We start from the raw sequence: 20,680 nt of genomic DNA on the forward strand, positions 1-20,680 counted from the left end.
CACAGACAACTCAAAGAACTGGGAAAATGAACAGCAGACCCTAATCTTATCTAAAGGAGTATTGACAACTGATTGCTGCTAGAAGAGGAACAGCTGAGCCTCCTAAAATAAAGACCTCTAGATAGGCTGACTAGATTCACCAGATGGACAAGTAGTGGGGAATGGCTGGGGGTGCCGACAACATAGCAGACAGTAGCAGGGATATCAGAGTATAAGGGCTCTATGGGGGAAGGGAGGCTATGGGAGGGTGCCAACTGGTAAGTGGGTATATAGTTGAATAAGATGGTTTGGGATGTTCTGTGTGATACACACATGCACACACACACACAAATCAACAAATTTGAAAAAATGTATTATATTTGAGGAGAAAGCACACAAATTTACGTCATGTAAATTAGTAGAGGTGATAAACATTACCATTGAAATCTACCCGACGACTTTATAGACATACACAGGCGCCAAGGATTCAAGTGCAACCAATTATGGCTAGTAATAGATACATACAGATTAGAGATGTGTGCATCAACATCTCAGTGTTAGTAGCCAAAACAATGAGTCTTTCAAGAAGGAACAATATATTCTAAAATGAAATGGAGATCTTTCTTAAAGGTTAAAAACTCATTCAATTTTATGTCTTACAGGGCTTATACTGAGTTCAATATTGTATAACTATATTAATTCAACTGTGAACCTAGAAACTTACAGCCACTTGTGAAAGAGATGTACTCTTGCTCTGGGGTGTGTTACTGAATATGTTAAAGCTGTTAGGAAATGCTTCTTCTAATCACATAGTTATTAAAATTTTTTTAAAAATCAGATATATAGAGATTAAAAACACATGTGCAAACATCTTAGTGTCAATTGCATTAAAAATGGATTTTTCTGTATGAAACTGTATTTTAATAAGGAAATAGAAATCTTTTTTAAACATTAAACCTCATTTAATTTTATGTCTTATAGGGTTTATACTGAGTACAACATTGTATAAGTATACTAATTCAACTGTAAACCTAAAAATTACAGCCAGTTTTGAATGAGATGCATCTTAGCTCTGGAAATTGTTATTGAATATGCCAATGCTGTTGTAATGAAATGCTTCTTCTAATAATGTGGTTATTAAATTTAAAAAAAGTAAACAAGTAAGGTAACCAAGCTTCCTAAGCTGCCACAGAAGAATATCAACCATGCAGGAGGGGCCAGGAGAGATGACTCAGTGGTTAGCCCTTGCTCCCATGCAGAGCTCCCTGGTTCGGTTCCCAGCATCCACATGGCAGCTAACAATAGTTCTTAACTCCAAGTCCAGGGGATCCAACATTCTCTTCTGGCCTCTGCAGGCATTGCAAGTACACTTACAATCAGGCATAACACTCAGACACATAAAATGTAAAAGTTTTAAAACAGTGAAAAATAAATTAGGAGGATCATGAGCTTGAGGCAGATCTTGGCTATATGTCAAGACCCTGGAGGGAGTGAGAGAGGGAAGGAGGGGGAAAGAGAGGAATAGAGGCAAGGAAGAGTACAAGAGGTTGTAGCTGCTTTCTTTTTTTAATTTTTTTTTTTTTTTAATGTGTATGCATGTGTTGCCTGCATGTAGGTAAGTGCACCCGTGTCGTGCAATGCCTGTGGAGGTCAGAAGAGGCTGTCAGATCCCCTGGGACTAGAGTTACGGACAGTTGCTAGCTGCCGTGTGGGTGCTGGGATTCGAACCTGGGTCTTCTGCAAGAACAACCCATGTTCTTAACTGCTCAGCCATCAGCCATCTCTCCAGCCCCTGTAGACACTTTTTGAACAAGTCCAAAACAAACATCCTTGTCTGTGGGGCTAATTTTGGTTAAGTGATTTACTCAGTGTGATTTACTTAATGAATTAAAAACAAGTATACAACACTGACTCTCCTTCTGAAGAATAGTGCTAATAGGCAAATGTGCTAGAACTTTAAAACCTTGGAAAGGGTCTGTATTCTAAGAAATTCTGGCTTTATAATTATTTTCAAGACTGCCATATTTACTAAGCTTTAACAGCTTAATAGTGGGCTATATTTCTATTTTTTCAAATATTTTATTTATCATTTTTATTTTTTTCTTTTTAAAAATAACAGGCCCAAGAATGCTAATGTATACTTTAAAAATATGATCAAAATGAAACAGAATTACGTTCTCACATAATTATTCAGGATCACCTTTTCTCCAATGTTGTCACTTGAGTGAGACTTATTTCTTTTACAAGATTTCTCCAATCTCTTTAGACCATCCGGACTCCTATATCTCTGAATGTTTTTATGCTTACTGCATTAACTGCCTTTTTATGTTAATAGGTACTGTTTTCTTAAAAGGCTGTCCATTGGCTTTTCCAGTTTAAGTCTTAGACTTCTAACAGATTATAGGTTACCAGGGAATAAAACCAAAAATACTCTTCTCATCTTTATAATACAAAGCCCATTCCTTCAACAAATAGTTATCTAGCTTCCATGATGCACCAAACATATGTCACAACCTGGAGATACAGAGTGAGAAACAAAGACAGATGCTACAAACCCTAATGGAAATTAGACTTTAAAGTACAAGTGATATCAATCAAATAAAAGGAATGTAAAGTAGCAAGTATAAGTTCTGTAAAGAAGAGATAAGTAGTGCTATGGCAGCCTATAAATGCAAAGTTCAGGGGCTGGAGAGATGGCTCAGTGGTTAAGAACACTGGTTGTTCTTGTAGAAGACCCGGGTTTGAATCCCAGCATCCACATGGCAGCTAACGACTGTCTGTAACTCCAGTCCCAGGGGATCCGACAGCCTCTTCTGACCTCTGCAGGCACTGCACGCACAGGCGCACTTACCTATATGCAGGCAATACATGCATACATATAAAATTAAAAAATAGTATTAAAAAAAAATAAATGCAAAGTTCAGAGAGCAGGGCTAGGATGTAACTCAGTGTTTGCCTAAGCATATGAAAGACCCTATATTTGAATCCTAGCACTAAAAAAGAAGAGAAAGAAAAAAAGGAAGGAAGGAAGGAAGGAAGGAAGGAAGGAAGGAAGGAAGGAAGGAAGGAAGGAAGGAAGGATTACTACCAAGAAAGATAAGATGCAAAGTGTAAGCAGGTGTTTACTACACTGCAGACAGAAGGATTAGCCAGCATGCACACAGGTTTTGAGGCAACAGGAAGCACATTGACTTCCAGAGCTGGAGAAGATCAGTGTGACTGAAGCAGTATGAAAGCATGAAGACTAGACAGTAACCCATTCTTACCTTTGTTAACAGTTCTCTGTTTATTTTGAAATTTAGAGTCCCTGGACCAGCGCTGATTGCACTCACCACAGCATCACATTTAAGCTGAAAACAATAAGAAATCATGTTTATAAATTACAGAACAGGTCTTTTGGTGGCTAATCTTGATTGTGAACCTGACACATCTGAGAAGATAGAAGAGAGGAATTTTCTCCATCAGATTGGCCTGACGTGACTGCTAATTGATGTAGGAGGGCCCAGCCCACTGGATTTGGTGGCATTCCTAGGCAGGTGGGCCTGAGCTGTATAAGAAAGGTAACTGGGCAGGCTAGGGGAAGCAGTCAGTCAACAGTGTTCCTCTGTGGTCTCTGCTTTCTAGCCAGAGTTTCTGATTTAGCTGTGCTTGATGATGGACTGTAACCTGTAAGCCAAATAAACTATTTCCTCCCGAAGTTGGTTTTGGTCAGTGTTTTATCAGAAAAACAGAAAGCAAACTAGGACAAGGTCTAATGAGGTAATTCTAATACTATGAAACTGACTTACAAAGATAGCATGTGAATCATCTCTCAGTTATTACAGATGGACTTGTGCCTCAGTCAATGTCTTGCCTTCAATCATCCAATTTAAATAAACATATTTTCTTTCCTGGCTAGAATGCTATTTTGTATTCAGTCTTTCCTTCCTTTTTTCCATTTCCTTCACCTCAAATTCCCCATCTATCATGGAGTGAACACTTTATTTTCCCTTTAATGAGAGTCATAGTACATAACATTGTGTCAGGACCTACTACTAAAGCACTTGCATCAACACATAGGGTGAAATAATTTAAAGAGTCTATTTTCCCTGAACCTGCCAGTTCAAACCCCCTGAAAAATCTTTGAAATTAAAGATATCTGCCATCATTGAAGAGCAACTATTCTTTATTTTTGAGAACTTAAAAGAAATGGGGATGTTATATTGGAATTAGACTAAGTCTATTTCTGGTATACAATCCTGATAAAAATCTGAGGTGACAGGTCAGTGAGATGGTTTACTTAACGGGTAAAGGCATTTACTGCTGCCAGGCATGGTACATGCACCCTCAGAGATACACATATATACTTCCATATACAATGCGGGCATTGCACGGCATAGGTGCACTCACCTACATGCAGGTAATACATGCATACACATAAATTAAAAAAAAACATAAAACAAAAAACTGAGGTGTTCTTGTAATCAAATAAATACAAAAGTTACCAGAGCTCCTTTACCACTCATTCCTTTTCTTTTTTGGTCTTTTTGAGATAGGGTCTCCCTGCAGCCCCAACTGTCCTGGAACTATGTAGACCAGGCTGGCCTTGAACTCACAGAGATCCACCTGCCTCTGCCTCCTGAGTGCTGGGACTAAAGGTGTGCGCCACCATGCCCAGGTACTCATTGTTTCCCCAACAGTATGTTGTTTCAATTTTTTAAGAGTTCCCAGATACCTCCTCTGTGTAATATGTAACCTTATTAATAAAAATAAAAAAACTTAAATCTACAAATTAACACTTCAGTCTTCCTGTAGTTGATAGAAAACCTGAAAAGTATCAGGTCAAGATGTGTGCTGGTTAGTTTTTGTTGTCAACGTGACACAAACCTAGAGTCACCCGAGAAGAGGGAACCTTAATTGAAGAATTTCCTTGATCAGATTCTTCTGTGACCATGTCTGTGAGAGAATTTTGACAAATGGTTGAAGTTGGAGGGCCCAACCCACTGTGCTTAACCCCATCCCTAAACAGGTAGGCTAAAAAGGCTAGCTAAGCATGAGCCAGAGTACAAGACAGTAAGCAGCCTTCTTCCATTTCTGTCTCAGTTCATGCTTGAGCCCTTACCTGATTTCCCTCACTGATGGATTATGACCTTGAAGTATGAGCCAGCAAAATAAACTGTTTCCTCCCCTAGCTGTTTTTTTTTTAAGTAATTAATTTTTGTGTATGAGTATTTGCCTGAAATGTATGTATGCATACCATGTTTGTTCCTGGTGCCCAGGGAGGCAGGAAGATGGTGCCAGATCCCCTAAAACTGGAATTACAAATGGCTGTGAGTTTCCATGGGGGTGCTGGGAACTGAACCTGGGTCCTCTGCAAAAGCAGCAAGTGCTCTTAATCACTGAGTCATCTCTCCAAGTTGCTTTTGGCCATTTTGTCTATCACAACAAGATAAAACAAACTAGAACAAGAAGAATGTTTTACAACTAAATTAGAAAATCACTGAAACTGCCAGGCATGGTGGTACATGCCTTTAATCCCAGCACTCAAAAAACAGAGGCAGGTGGATCCCTATGAGATCCAAGCCAGTCAGATCTATATAGCTTAGTGAGTTCTAGGCCAACTGGGGCTACAACTTTATATCAAAGGGGGAAAACAAAATCATTGAAATCTTATAGTATGCAGCTAAAATAATGAATTGAAATACTTTTCAAGATGCCTTGAAGAAAGAAACATTATTTATTATAGTGGAGATCTCCTGGAGAGCTTTGTTCTCCTTTAAAATACTACTTTTATTAAAATGTGGAGATAAAAATACCTTCTCTGCCAGTTTCTTGGCTTGAAGCTGAATATCTAGTCTTGATTTGTTATTGTGGTCTTCTAATAAAGAATCCAGGGCAAGCTGGAAATCTGCTACTTCTCTAAAGACACATTGAAATGGAAAAGAGCTTGCTGTTATAAACACATTACTTTTGTAACAAAGACTAATCACTGTAGGTGCTCCATATTACCTTGATTTTAAAAGAAAGTACAAACACCATTAAATTGAAGGCAAAGAAATCAGAAATTATCTTGCATTTACTTATAACATTCTTATTTTTGTTATTGCATAAAATTCTTCTAAGTGTAATTCTAGGATATCTCTGAAATAGGTAGGGATGTCTGGCAAGCTAAACGCCTCTTTTGTAATTCTTCTGCAACTAATAAGCAGACTCCGAAAATCCCAGGTCTACTGATCTCTATTACATACTTCCTCTCATACTCCAAATGTTTGCTTATTACTGTCCAAATAACAAAAGTGTATTTTAATGGCTATAATTTGAGTTTCAACAATAGAGAAAAAAATGTTATTTTTAACACTAAGTTGTTTGGTGAAAAAGAAACATAGCTATTTTTACTTTTCATTGAGTTGATAGTTAAACAATGTAGATCTACAATGTTAACCAGAGAGGGAAAAAATCATTTTAATGATGAGAGAAGCTATCTGTAAGAAAGAAGACAGGGAATAGGACTAAAGAAATATATACCAGTCATCAGAACAGTATTTGCAGTGGTTCATCACTTAAAAAAAAAAAAGAAAAAGAAAAAAAGAAATCAACAAGAATAAAACAAAACAAAACAATTTGGAGATCTGACACTATAGAGGGTGATGGCACTAAAGAGTGGCTCACCATATTTAGTATCTATACGAGTTTTTCTGTTCATGTAATAATTCAAGGTACACAAATATTTCAATCAACATACAAATATCTGCACAACTATGTACTCTAACATTTTCTGATGTTCAATAAACTAGAAAAGAGAGCTAAGTATACCATAATACCACTGTGTGTCTAGCCCATGTGTCACTCACATAAAAGGATATATTCTGGAGGGGCACAATACTTACATACATGTACATAAAATACTCATAAAGCAATTAATTTAACAAAACATGAAAAACATACAAAGGAGGACAAAAACAACAAACACACAAAGACTTTAAAAAATATTATTGCTTTTTAATTTTATGTGTATGAATGTATAGCCTGCATGTATGTAAGTGCAACCAAGTGCAATGGCTGTAGAGGTCAGAAGAGGGTAATGAATTCCCCTGGAACTGGAGTTACAGATGGTTGTTAGCTACCATGTGGGTGCTGGGAATTGAACTCTGGTCCTCTGCAAGAGCAGCCAGTGCTCTTAACCACTGAGCCATCTCTCCAACCCCACAAAGACTTTTAAAAGCCAAAGAAATAAAAGTAAACTAGATGTAGCAAGAGCCCTAATACTAATGGAAATGAGAGAGATTTGAATATAACAAAGGGTAAGTTATAGTCTCTTAAAATACGGCTAAGATATTTCATAAAGGACTTAGTATGACCACAGGCTTACAGCATTGCTCTCAAATATTCAGGAAAACTAAAAAAGTGACCATGAGTTTCTAAAGAGAGTTTTTTTTTTAATTATGAATATCAACAGACATCTACAATTTTATTTTCAACATGGAAAATTTATATGATTTCAATGGAATCAAAACATTTCCATTATTCAGTGGCAGGGAACAGAAAATAAACCCACCTTTTTAGTCTATTCATAATGATTTAACACCAATGTTTTGAACCAAGAATACTGAAAACAACCAGGTATAATGGCACACACCATCAGAGGCAGAGGTGGGGTATCTCTGTGGGACTGAGGCCAGCTTGGTCTACACAGCGAGTTCTAGGCCAGTCAGGGCTACATAGTGGACCTTGTCTCAAAAATCTAAAAGAAAAACATTGAAAACATATATTCTGATATTATGTACAGGGTTACCCCTCAGTAAGAAAGGTATATAAGAAAAGGAAGTGGTTCAGGGAAGTAAAGAAGATTAACCAGACTCTATTTCCCAGTTCTCCTTCTTGGGAGCTTTAAATCATGCAAGGAATTTTTGCTTTATCTATTTAGAGGTGATTCTTCTGTATGATGAACTATGTCTAAAAACTATGAAACGGGCTGGAGAGATGGCTCAGCGGTTAAGAACACTCACTGTTCTTGCAAAAGACCAAGGTTCGGATCCCAGCACTCACATGGAAGCTAACAACTGTCTCTAACTCCAGTTCCAGGGGATCTGACAGCCTCTTCTGTCCTCCACGGGCAATGGATGACACGGGTATACTTACCTACGTGCAGGCAATACATGCATACACATAAAATAAAAATAATAAATAAAATATATAAACAAAACAAAAAACTATGAAACTGAAGCTGGGCATGGTGGGGCACGCCTTTAATCCCCTCACTTGGGAGCCAGAGACAGGCGGACCTCTGCGAGTTCAAGGCCAGCCTGGTCTACAAAGTGCCAGGCCAGCTGGGGCTACAGGGAGACTCTGTCTCAAAAATACCAAACAAACAAACAAAAAAACCTATGAAAGTGTAAACAGTCAAAATGTCCATCAACAGTAGGACATTATATTAGAAAAAAAGAATGACATAGGGGAAAATGTCCTGAATTTTCTTAACTAGATTACCCGTTTCACTTTTTTTTTTAAAACAGTAAGTTAGGGGGAAAAATAAACCTTTTAAAAAATGTTAACATCTAGGTTTCGAAAACTAGTAGCAACATTATCTAATGTGGGAGAAGAGGATGGATAAAGGTATAGGAGAAACAAAGCTGGTCCTGTGCAGAAAGATAATACTGGTTGATGAGCACACAGGATTCTTTAAAGTGGTTTCTTGATTTAAAAAAAAACTAACTAAAAACAGTAAAAGCAATAGCTATTTTCCTACTACTTATGAGGCAATGCTATAATGCTGCCTAGTATGAAATCTATAAACTTGAGTGCTACTGGCTTATTTAAAAAAAAAAAAAAAAAAGGTTAATTCTGCCAAGTAGTTTTGAAGGAATTTCCCACTAGCTGAAAATATAATTGAATTAGCAGACTTTCATATGAAGTGATTCATTACTAAATGATACACATTAATAAAAGTAGTATTAGGGCTGGAGAGATGGCTCAGTTGGTAGGAGCACTGGCTGCTCGTGCAGAAGACCAGGGTTCAATTCTCAGCACCCACATGACAATGAACAGCTGCCCATAACTCCAGTTCCAGGAAATCTGACACCCTCTTCTGACCTCCAAGGATACTGCATGGCATGGGTGAACTTACATGCATGCAATACACTCATACACACAAAATTAAAAAAAAAAAAAATAGTATGTCGAGCCAGGTGTGGTGGCACATATTTATAATACCTGCACTTGGGTAGGGTTACAGGCCAGTTGGTAGTAACACCCTGTCTCACAACCCAAAAACAAAATGAGAAAACAATCTCTACTGTTCTTACCCTTTTTTTTTCTTTGTCTTATGTAGGCTAAGTATATATCCTACCATTGAGCTATACCTCAGCCCCAGGCATTTTAATACAAGTATATAATGTTTAATGATTAGATCAGGTTAAGTGTCCTAACACCTCAAATACTTATATTTGTGGTGGAAGCTGAAATATGTTTGTATCATTGTGGTGGTGCATGCCTTTAGTCCCAGCACTTGGGAGGGAAAGGCAGGCGGATCTCTGTGAGCTCAAGGCCAGCCTGGTCTACATAGTAAGTTACACGACAGCTGGGGCTACACGGAGACCCTGTCTCAAAAAGACCAAAAAAAAAAAAAAAAAAAAAAAATTCAATCATATGCACTGCCTGATATTTATGTATTTTTTCATGTATAGAATTTTTATAGTGGTCTAATTAATTTTAGTCATTTTCTTTTTCCCCACCCTTTTTGAAATAAAGTCTCAGCTGGCCTGGAACTCAATATGTAGATCAGGCTGTCTTCAGTCTCACCTGTCTCTGCCACCTGAGTGCTGGGATCAACGACATTAGTCACCACACCTGGCCTCACTTTTCTATTTCAATACATGTACCTATACCTAATTTTAATAATGGTCTGATAGATTTTAGTCACTTTTCCATTTCAATACACACGTGTTAATTTTCCATGTAAGCCACACTCTGCATTCTTTTAGCAAGCTGGTGATTACTGTTGTTATTCATTTATTCAAAAATTTTTAAAAAATTTATTCTCAGGTACTAGGTATTAAACCCAGAGCCTTGCACATGTTAAGCAAATGCTTTACTGCTGAGCACTGCTGTAATCCTCGGTATCTCTACATGTTCAGGTTATTATTTCTTAATTCTCTTGGTACTTAATAGCCTTCTGAAATAAAGTAATAAATACAGACTGGTTGGGCTTGGTGTTAATAAAATTATACTATTATTATTAATGTGGAAAAAGTTTCCTTTGGTTTTATGTAACATTAATATACAGAAATTTTTACTTGTAGAACAGAACAATTTTGGAGATATCCTCAATATTTATTTCCTTAGTACTTAGTACTAGATTACTAAAGTAGAAGCGGGTAAGCCAGGCGTGGTGACACACGCCTTTAATCCCAGCATGTGAGAGGCAGAGACAGGCAGATCTCTGTGAGATATAGCCCAGCCTAGTCTACATAGCAAGTTCCACATTATCAGTTGGGACTACACAGAGACCATGTCTCCAAAAAAAAAAAAAAAAAAAAAAACAAAACTGTAGAAGCAGGCAAAGAAAATCCTAACCAAAAGATAGGCCAAGATAGTCTAGCTTATTAAAGACTTTAGAAGTAAAATTAAAACTAAGACATCCCTCTTATATAGAATGTCACATATTTTAGGAAACAACTAATTTGGGAGGGCACATGGATTTACAAGGAATTGTACTTGCCTCTGCTCTGGGATTCTAATATTAAAAAAGTTGCAGTACACTGTTTAAAAGGTGTTCTCTAGTCTGTGTCTTCCTTTTCTATGTATTTCTTTTCCTTATCTTGAAAAAAGGACTATTCACTCCTCTCATCTGAAAGCTTTGACAAAATTAAAGGAACAAAGAACATACTGGTACTGATAATTTTATGTTTCCATGTTTCAAAACCTTAGAGCTGAAAGTCTATGTGGAAAATTTCTAATTAACTGGTAAGAGTACAGTCATCCTTTGGTATGTGCAGGTGACTGATTCCAAGACATCCTGGAGATATCAAAATCTGCAGATGCTCAAGGCCTCTTGAATGAAATAGTGAACTATTACATCCTACACCTTATTTTTATATTTTCAATCACCTCTATATTTCTGTAATACCTAATATAATGTAAATGCTATATAGGTAGTTGTATTGTTTTGGAAATAATATGAAAAAAAATCTGTTCATGTTTAGCGCAAATGCAACTTCTCTGAATATTTTTTGAGCCTGCAGCCAATAGGCTGTACGTCCATGGGTAGACTATTTTATCCAAGCACTGTACCAAAAATGATAGTAAGTTATCAGTTGGGATGACCAGATGGAAAAGGAGATAGATATTTCCCTGCACCCAAGAAAACAATGTGAATTTTATATAGCCCTAAACAATAGTTGTATATCACCTGGAAATTTTCAAATGAAAACTCACATAAAGAAAAAAAAAACAAAAAAACTGGAAAATATATATGGTAACAACAGCATCCAAGTATCAGATGATTATATGATCTTCAATATGCCTTCAAAAATCCTGAGATTATAACCACAATCTTGGCTGTTTTGTTGTACAATTATACTTGAACTTCATTCCCAAATAGTGACATAATTATCATTACTAGCGTAAGTAAACATAAAATTAACAAGGGGACTGGAGAGAGAGCTTAGGGTTAAGAGCATTGGCTGCTCTTGCAGAGGACTCAGGCTTGGGTCCTAGCATCCACATGGTGGCTGACAACCATCCATGACTCCAGTTCCAGGGGATCTGACACCCTCTTCTGGCTTCCATGGGCATTGTATTCATGTGGTACACTTACATACATACAGGCAAAATAGTCATACACATAAAAAATACAAGTAAATTTAAAGTTGACAAAAAAATTAACAAAAGAATATTATTGGTCATATCAGAATACCTAAAACAGAAACTGTAATTTTATTAAGTCAATTGGAATAAGCTGAATAAAATGAATCATACGGTATATCATTTTTTGAGGCAGGGTCTCTCTGTAGCTCCAGCTGGTCTAGAACTCATTATGTAGCCCAGCTTGGCCTTGATCTCACAGAGATTCACCTCCTACTCCTGCCTCCTGAGTGCTAGGATTAAAGGTATGGACCACCAAGTCCAGCCTTGTATCTTAACTTCAAGGACTATTCTGTAAATTGCAGAGTAAAAAATTTTTCTGAATTAATAAATTAAACAAGTTCAGATTATTACAAATATACTTAACTCTTTTTTGGATATGGGAACTGCAGATATTGACTTGATCAAGCTGTCTGCTGGACGATCCAATACTCTGGAAAGCTAAAAATCAAAAAGAAGAAAATAGGGCAAAATTGATATATTTGTTCCAGAGTGAACAGAATACTACTAGCAATAAGTAATTGACACACTTAACACCACCAATGAAGCTTGAATACATCGAGCTAAGTAAAAGCCAAATTCATATAGTGTGATCTGACTTATCTGAAAACCCCAAACTATAAGAATGAAGTAAAAACTTGTGGTTGTCAAGGACTGCAGGTGAAGGAAAGATTTGACTATAAAGCAGCAAACAGGACTGCTTGCCTTTAAATAAATTTTATTTTTGTAAATTTAATTTTTTTTAAATGTATGGAAAGAGAATGCATGAGAATTAAATGAACATGAGAATGCAAGGCTAATTTTCATTTTTAAAAAATTGAGTGGCTAGTGTGCACCAGGCAGTGTTCTAGGTATTGAGGATATTACAAAGAGTGAACAAAACAAAGATCTTATAGCACTTCACAGTAAGCAAGTAAATACTAGGGAAAAATTTAATTGCCATCCCCTAATGGGTTACTTATCAGAACAGCAGGAGTGAAAAAAACAGAAAATAAACAAAACCCACAACAAAGGGCATAGCTGTAGTTGAACGGTAGAACACCAATCACTTGCCTAGCATGCTCACGGCCCTGGTTTGATCCCTAGCACACACACACAAATAAAACAAAAAAATAAGAAGGAACAAGTGTATTTATATCTCTAAGAAGCTTCTTTTGTGATTGTGGCACACAGCCAAAGTTGCAAACATTATAGCACCCTAACCAGATATTGGCAAAGATGCAGACAGGAAAGAAAGCAGAGACACTGATTCTCCAGCAGTAACTACACAAAGAGCGTGTCAAAGCTCAGAGTCTAAACTTCCAAGGTGACAGTGAAGAAAAGATCTATACCCAACAAAACCCAAGGAAAGTAAGAGTATTCACAGATATATAGCTTGGTCTCCTCAAAAGCAAGATCTAAGAAAAGAACTTGGGTACAGGCAATTCACTTGAGAGGTGATTGCTAAGAACAGAGATGACAGACTGAAAAGAATGAGAAGAAAGGGAAAAGTTTAATATAGTCCCAGCACTGGGGAGGCAGAGGCAGGTGGATTTCTCTGAGATTGAGGCCAGCCTAGTCTATGTAGTGAGTTCCAGGCCAGCTGGAGCTATAGGGAGAGACCCTGTCTCAACAAAACAAAACAAAGTAAGATTGCATCATCAGGGCTGGGACATGGCTCAGTGGTAAAGAGTTTGTCACAAGGACCTGAGTTTGGATCACCAGAACTTATGAAAAAGCTGGGCACGGTGGCACACATCTGTAACCCCCAGCGCTGGTTGATGCTGGGAGACTGACTATTAGGGTTAAAAGTAATGTTCAAACAGCAAGGTCTGAAATGTTAGGAATAAGAAATAAAAGGGCTTTCAGTTGGGTATGAACTGACTGAGCTGACCAAATAAAAAGGGGGAAAGGGTTCCAAGCCAGTGTCAGCAAGCCAAATGACTTCCCTAAAGCCCCCTTCACAACACATGCAAGACATTTGCCCTTTCATGTATCTTACTTTTTTTTTCTTTTTTCGGTTTTATTTTGTTTTGGTCTTTTTGATAGTCTCCTTGTAGCCCCAGCTGGCCTGGAACTTGCTATAGAGACCAGGCCGGCCTTAAACTCATGGAGAACCACCTGCCTCAGCCTCTGGAAGTGCAGGGATTAAAACGTTCCCAACCACACCCAGCTCATGTATCTTGCTTTTAATGTATGTAAACTAAATGTAACAGACTAAATTATAAGTAAGGAAAGCTTCTACCTATTGCAGGAAGGAGATCACCTCAGGGGAAGCACAACTGTGGAATCTCCTCTATCATACTGTCCTGTTCACTATAGGCTTGGATTGTATAAGTAGCTGTACAAGTCACAGAAAGCAAGCCAGTAAGTGTTCCTCCATGGTCTCTCTTTTGGTTCCTACCTTTGCTTCCATGGATGACAAACTGTAAACTGTAAAATCAAATAAAACCTTTCCTCCCCAAGCTGCTTTCAGTCATGGTGTTTATCACAGTAACAGAAACCAAACTAGGACAGTAGCTACGATAGGTGTTAGCTCCCCACCACGGTAAAACTACAAATTGGTCATGTCAATGTGAGAACAAAGAGAGAACAGTCTAATTTAAGGACATGCAGACTCCATCAAGGGCTAAGGCCAGCAACACCTGCAAGGTTCACAGACTAGCAATGCCTTCCCCAGATAAAGACCAGAAGTTAATATCAACAGCTAGGAAGGGAGAACAGCGAGGAAGGGAGAGATGGAGAGAAGGGGCTTCAAAGTGTGACCACTCCCCTAACTGAGCAAGCGGTGCATAATAGTGTATGATCATCCATGTTGTGTCAGGGGAACATGCATAGACTGTGTGGACCCTCCACTGGGTCAACTTGTGACATACACAGAATTAACCAATTTCAATAGACATGATCTACTCTTTGTCCAGTTTCTGCTGTAAGTCCTATAAAAAAAAACCCTAGATAAACCAACAGGTTCCCCCCTCCCCCACTGAGGGCCCTCTATAGAGATTGCTTTCCTGAGTTCTGCTTTCTGTAATAGATCTTTAATCTGTTTGAATTTCATCATCCAAGTTCAAAAGACAAGGATTCAGAATGTAGCCAAAGATTCTTCACACTCAAGGACACCTCTTTTCCCATTTCTGTAGGGGTGGGGTAGAGAGACAGGCAGATCTCTCGAGCTGCTGGGCCAGCCAAACTAGCTGAATGAGTAAACTTCAGGTTCAGTGAGAGAACTTGTCTCAAAAAATAAGGTGGACAGTGACTGAGAAAGACACTCAACCTCTGGTCTCTACATGTAGGAATACACACAGACAACTGTACATCAAGGTCACTGCTATAGGCAAAGGGGCTTAATTTTCATAGTACTGTTTAAGAAGGAAATGCCCACACTGGGCCCAAGTCTGTATTAGCACCAGCAAATTTCAGGTGGGATAAGCTGCTGTTAACAATGAGTAAACAGAAGCACAGATGAAACTGTTCACACAAGTGGCAAGTGCAATCAGAAGCAGAGGAATGAAGGTGACGGGAGATAAGACATATTCAATGAAAGGAACCACGTCCCTGAAATAAAGACTCAAATCTAAATCTTGGTATATTAAGGCAATGGTATACCATTCAGCAGTAAATATCAGAGTATATTTCTATGCAAAAAGTAAAAAACCCAAATTACAGAAAAATACTTATAATTTGATACCATTTCTAGAATAGTTAATAACTTGGAAAACAATGCTTTGCAAGGGCATAATCACAGGTAACATGTGGCATGCATGTGGCATAAACTTCAGACATTACCTCTTATATGAGCAGAGTTTGAAACCAAGAACAGGTACCCAGGGAACCTTAATAGTATTCATAATATTTTAATTTTAAATCTGGGTGATGGGGCTAGTGAGATGGCTCAGCAGTTAAGAGCACTTGCTGCTTTTGCAGAGATTGGGGTTCAGTTCCCAGCATCCACATGGCAGTTAACAACCATTTATAACTCCAGTTATTGGGGATCCAATGCCCTCTGGTCTCCATGGGCATTGCATGTATGGGTGCACTTACATTACATGCAGGCAAAACACTCACACACATAATATAAAAAATAAAAAGCTGAGTGGTGGGCATATAGATATTAACTATATTCTATTAGTTAAATATTTAACTAATGAGTCAGTGAGATGATTCAAGTCTGATGACCTGAGTTCAATGCCTGGGACCTATATGGTAGAAGTAGGAACCAACTCCCACAAGAAGTCCTCTGACTTCCACTAATGTGCCTTCCTCACATATACAAAAACAAAATAAACAAAATTTAATAATAAAAATAAAAAGGCTTGTAAGATGGCTTAGTGGGTAAAATCATTTGCTACCAAGCCTGACAGCCCATGTTCAACTCTCAGGACCAAATGGTGAGATGGGAAGAACTACTCCCTCAAACTGTCCTTTGACCACCACAGGAGTATGATGGCATACATGCCCCTCCCAAATAAATAAAGTTATAATAAAAAAAAATCTAAAAACATTTCAAAAATAAAGTTAAAAAAAAAAAAAAAAACACAAGGCCAGGCATGCTAGTGCAGGCCTGTGGGGGTCCCAACACTTGGGAGGCAGAGGTAGGCGGATCTCTGTGAGTTCAAGGCTAGTCTGGTCTACATACTGAGTTCAGGGCCAGCTGAGGCTACAGGGAGACCCTGTTTCAAATAATAATAATAATAATAATAATAAATATAGTACAGGGATAGGCCCCTCTTTTGAAGCTGCTGCCAGTGTGTGTGCTAGACCCTCAAACAATACTGGTCATTGCCCCTGCTCTTGGTTACCCACCAGAACAGGTGCACTTACACACATGCAGACAATATACTCATACACATAAAATAAAAACAATAACAAAATAAAAAAAAAAGAAATCAAGCTTATAGTGATGTCAAAGTTTCATCGCTACTGTCTAACTTCCAGTGCTATGCATGCTATTGGAAGAAAAAAGCAATGATCATTAACCTTACTCAGCTGTGACTCCTGCATACTTCAACAACTGTCCTTGCAAGAGCTGACCTCTCATACAACTGTGGCATGGATATTATGGGAACAACCTATCATTTTCTAATTGGGTCCACTTCATAAGATAGAGCCCACATCTGACATTGATATCAGACAAGCCACAGGCCATAGGGAAGAGTCCAATACTATTATTCTTCTAAATAGATAAAGTATTAAGGGAACTCTAACAACTTACTGCTATACCCATAGATTAATGGACCCCTCAATTCTCACCAGAGAAGCCTCCTCATGCAGCAAATGGTGTTTCCTGGGCATTGGGTCTCATCAAGTACTAACAAAAGTATTAAATGTCTACCCATACCCATAATTAACTACTTGAGAAGCCATCCTGTAGAACAGTTTTACAGGATATAGTAAAAGAGTACTCCATGAAAGAAAATTTTACAGACTACAACCGAGGGAGGAACACTGATTTCTGTAGGGCCTAATCACACCCCAAAGATACTCTGCCCAGGCTAAAGCAAGCAAAACTGTGGGTGGAGGAGTGGAGCGAGGGAAGCACCGAAGTACTCTCGAAGGATTCTCCCAACACCCGGCTTCTAACACAGCTCGCCTCCGCAGACCCGAGAGGCAGAAGGCAACGGCAGAATCGCCCAGGCTAGGGAGGATGTTTTACAGCCCCGGCTGCTTCAACTAAATCCACCGGGCCGCACCGGTCCGGAAGGTACCTGACTGGCGATCAACCTGCGGAACCCACACGCCATGCCGGACTACCCAGTCCTCCGGAAGCCCCGCCTCCGCGCCGGAAGCCCCGCCTTAGCGAGGGAGGCAGGCCAATCATGGAGCCGTAGCTCATACCCTTTGCCCTGCAGCCGCGAGGGCGGGCGGAAGTTTTCAGTGCGCATGTACGTGCCGGCCGGGGATATGGCCACCTCCTCGGTGTCCAAGGTAGGTGGGGGTGGCGCTCGCCAGGGCTCCGCTATGTCTCTGGGAGGCGCGGCGAGGCGCGGGTTTAGTGGGCCTGGGCTCCAGCTCCGGGAGGAGCGGCGGGTAGACTCGGGAGGCTTTGCCCGGCTCCACTTTCGAGGCCAACTTTGCTTGAGCTGCTGGGCCGCGGATCTGTGTTGCGCCGAGTCTAGAAAGGTTTATAAGTTCTTATTTGTGGAGGCCGACTTCCGTAAGGATATGTCGCATCATTTTCTCCTCATGAGTAGTTTCTGTGAGTTTTACTTCATTAGGTACCCCAATAAAAAGGTAAAAAGTAGACTTACTCAAACACAATAAGGTGATGATCACGAATTGCGATAAATAGGATCAAGGGCATAAGTTCATCGTGAGAGAAAAGAAAGAACAAAGTGTAGATTGTTAGGGGATCAGCGAAGGATTTTGGAGAAAGTGACAATTTGATTAAGAACTGAAATGAGAAACTTGACATTCACGTGGACGAGCACAGAGAATAAGTTCTTTGCCGTAGAATGTAGAAATAAAGTGGCATCGTGAAGAAATTGAAAAAAATCAGTATAACCAGAGAGTGGGGACAGGTTAGGAGCATTAGGAAAAACGAGAATAAAAAAGTAATGCAGATGAATGTTTGCGTTGGGAAGCCCTAATAGGACATTTCATATGGAGTGCCCACATGACCTACATGCAAAGAACTGCAAGTTAAAATGCAGTTTGTAAGAAGAGAAGTCCCAGAGTAATATCCGATGTGGTATTCACTAGCTGGGCAAATAAAATAGAAAGTAAAATAGAAAATTAAGCACTAGCCACAGTTCAAGCACATCAGGCAGCAAATGCTTGACATTTCCATTACAGAAAGTTCTACTGGAACTACTGTTCTGTGACATGTTTGTATGTTTTTGTTGTGTTCTTTTTGAGACAGGGTCTCCCTGTAGCCCCCACCTGGCATGGAACTTGCTATGTAGACCAAGCTGGCCTTGTGCTAGGATTAAAGGTGCAAGCGACCTGGCCTGGCTGGATTGTCGTTTTTTATAAGAGATTATTAGAAGAGCAGTCAGTCTGATAGACAGCAACTGGCTGGGGCTGTGGAAAGAGATGAGGCCCATGTGGCAGAGTGGGAGGCCCTTAGAGTTTTTACAGGAGGAGGGATTCAAAAGATAGTAAAAAGTTTTCTTTTTCGGCCTACAGTTGGTGGTTGATAGAGGTAACCAGGGAGTACTCAGTTAAAGAATGTTAGGTGATTGATAAACGTCTTTTCTGGTCCACCATTACTGTGTGTGTTGGGGGGGGGGTGGCATTTATGGAGCAGGGAAGACAGGAATTTAGAGAAACAAGCTACTTAAGTTCAGAAACCAAATTACCTTAGTTACAGCAATTGTCACAACTTCACCAAAATGGAGGAGCTTTAAAAATGTTTTGACCTTGGCTAAGCTACAACCATTCTTGTATTAAAGCAGTGAAAATGATGAAAGCTAATGGATCAAGTGTCTTAATTTTGACTAAAATGGTCTGTGTCAAAAAAAAATACTGTGTGGGCCCAATCTTGTCCTGAGGTGTTCCTAGTTCTCTCAGAGCTTCATGAACTCTATTCTATTCCACTCTGATGGCATCAATCTGTGCCCCTGTGTTGCTTGCAACATTTGTGGGGGAGACATTGAAAGGTCATTGTTTTCATCATTATCATTGACACGTCTCACATATACAACCTTTGTTCTGAATATCAGGGGCATTACTGATTCTCACATAGGGAACATGGTATAAGATTAGGCACTCAGCTTCTAAGATTGAATTATATCCAGACTCCTAATCATTGTAGGACTGGTTACATTGTGTTTCTTAGAAGGAATATATAGTTCTAAATGCTGTCAAAACATGATTACATTCTTATGTAAAATTTAAATTTGTAAAGGCTTGTTACAAAGAGTCTCCCAGGGACTGGAGAGATGGTTCAGTAGTTAAGAGCACTGGTTAATCTGGGTTTGATTCCCAGCTAACAAATGCTAAACAGCCATCCATAACTCCAGTTCCAGGGGATCTGACACCCTCTCTGACTTCCACAGGCATTGCACAACAGGGATTCACTTACATACATGCAGACAGACAGTAAATTCATACACATAAAATGAAAATAATAAAACATTTAAAACAAACAAAAAAAGAGTCTCCCAGAAAAGTCATTCCTACAGATACTCTCCAAGGCTTCATATCAAAGAGAAAAAGCAAGCCTGATGATTTAACATTTTAAAAGAAAGCCTGTGATGCTAGCTAAATAAATAAAATTAACTTTTTTGGGTGTTTTTTTGAGACAGGGTCTCCCTGTAGCCCCAGCTGGCCTAGAACTTGATATGTAGACCAGGCTGGGCTTGATCTCACAGGTATTTGCCTGCCTCTGCCTCCCAAGTGCTGGGACTAAAGGTGTATACTACACACAACTCCTGACTTGTACTAGCTTTTTGTTTTTTTGTTAGTTTTGGTTTTTTATTTTTTTGGTTTATTGAGACAAGGTCTCCTTATAGTCCCAGCTGGCCTGGAATGCTCTCAAAGAGATCTGCCTGCCTCTGCCTCTGCCTCTGCCTCTGAAATGCTTGAATTAAAGGTGTGGGCTAACATGCCTGGCTTGTATTAGTGTTTTTATTAGGATTATTGCTATTGTTGTTTTCTCTTAGTTACAAAGCTCCAGGTGTTTTAAGTGTCCTGTCTCCTAGTCCTGTTTGTTGCATATTTCCTCCCACCTCACTTCCCAACCCTAGACCTCTTATTTCTGTGAAACTTAAAATGAGAAATTATTTTCAGAAAAGCTTTTTTATTTATGTATTTATTTTTGCATTATACTGGAAATCTGTGTTGATGGATGATTATAAAGTAGACCTTACATAAATAAGAACCTTTAAGGACCATTTCAGGAATTCATGGAACTGCTTTTTTTTTTTTCTTCCCCTTAAAC

The 20,680-nt window shown here is 38.9% G+C and overlaps 2 protein-coding genes across 4 annotated transcripts in view; one reads left to right on the forward strand and one right to left on the reverse strand.

The window, feature by feature from the left end:
* Rars2 (arginyl-tRNA synthetase 2, mitochondrial) overlaps positions 1–17,584 on the reverse strand; it is an 82,437-nt gene extending 64,853 nt beyond the window's left edge. Inside the window, exons 1-4 of one of the 3 annotated variants that reach the window (XM_008830845.3) lie at positions 17,050–17,311; positions 12,188–12,261; positions 5,775–5,877; positions 3,246–3,329 (exon numbers count right to left, since the gene is read on the reverse strand). In XM_008830845.3, coding sequence (XP_008829067.1) covers positions 3,246–3,329; positions 5,775–5,877; positions 12,188–12,261; positions 17,050–17,091 — 303 coding nt within the window. In that variant the 5' untranslated portion in view covers positions 17,092–17,311. Of the gene's footprint in view, positions 1–3,245; positions 3,330–5,774; positions 5,878–12,187; positions 12,262–17,049; positions 17,312–17,504 lie in introns of those variants that run through there. The other 2 variants (XM_029562386.1, XM_017797564.2) reach the window with 2 other exon arrangements.
* Orc3 (origin recognition complex subunit 3) overlaps positions 17,561–20,680 on the forward strand; it is a 92,832-nt gene continuing 89,712 nt past the window's right edge. Inside the window, exon 1 of the mRNA XM_029562383.1 lies at positions 17,561–17,724. Within this exon, the coding sequence (XP_029418243.1) occupies positions 17,680–17,724 (45 nt within the window). The 5' untranslated portion in view covers positions 17,561–17,679. The remainder of the gene's footprint in view (positions 17,725–20,680) is intronic.

This window comes from Nannospalax galili, unplaced genomic scaffold, assembly GCF_000622305.1.
Source record: "Nannospalax galili isolate Female #2095 unplaced genomic scaffold, S.galili_v1.0 scaffold1395, whole genome shotgun sequence".
Taxonomy (NCBI): Eukaryota; Metazoa; Chordata; class Mammalia; order Rodentia; family Spalacidae; genus Nannospalax; species Nannospalax galili.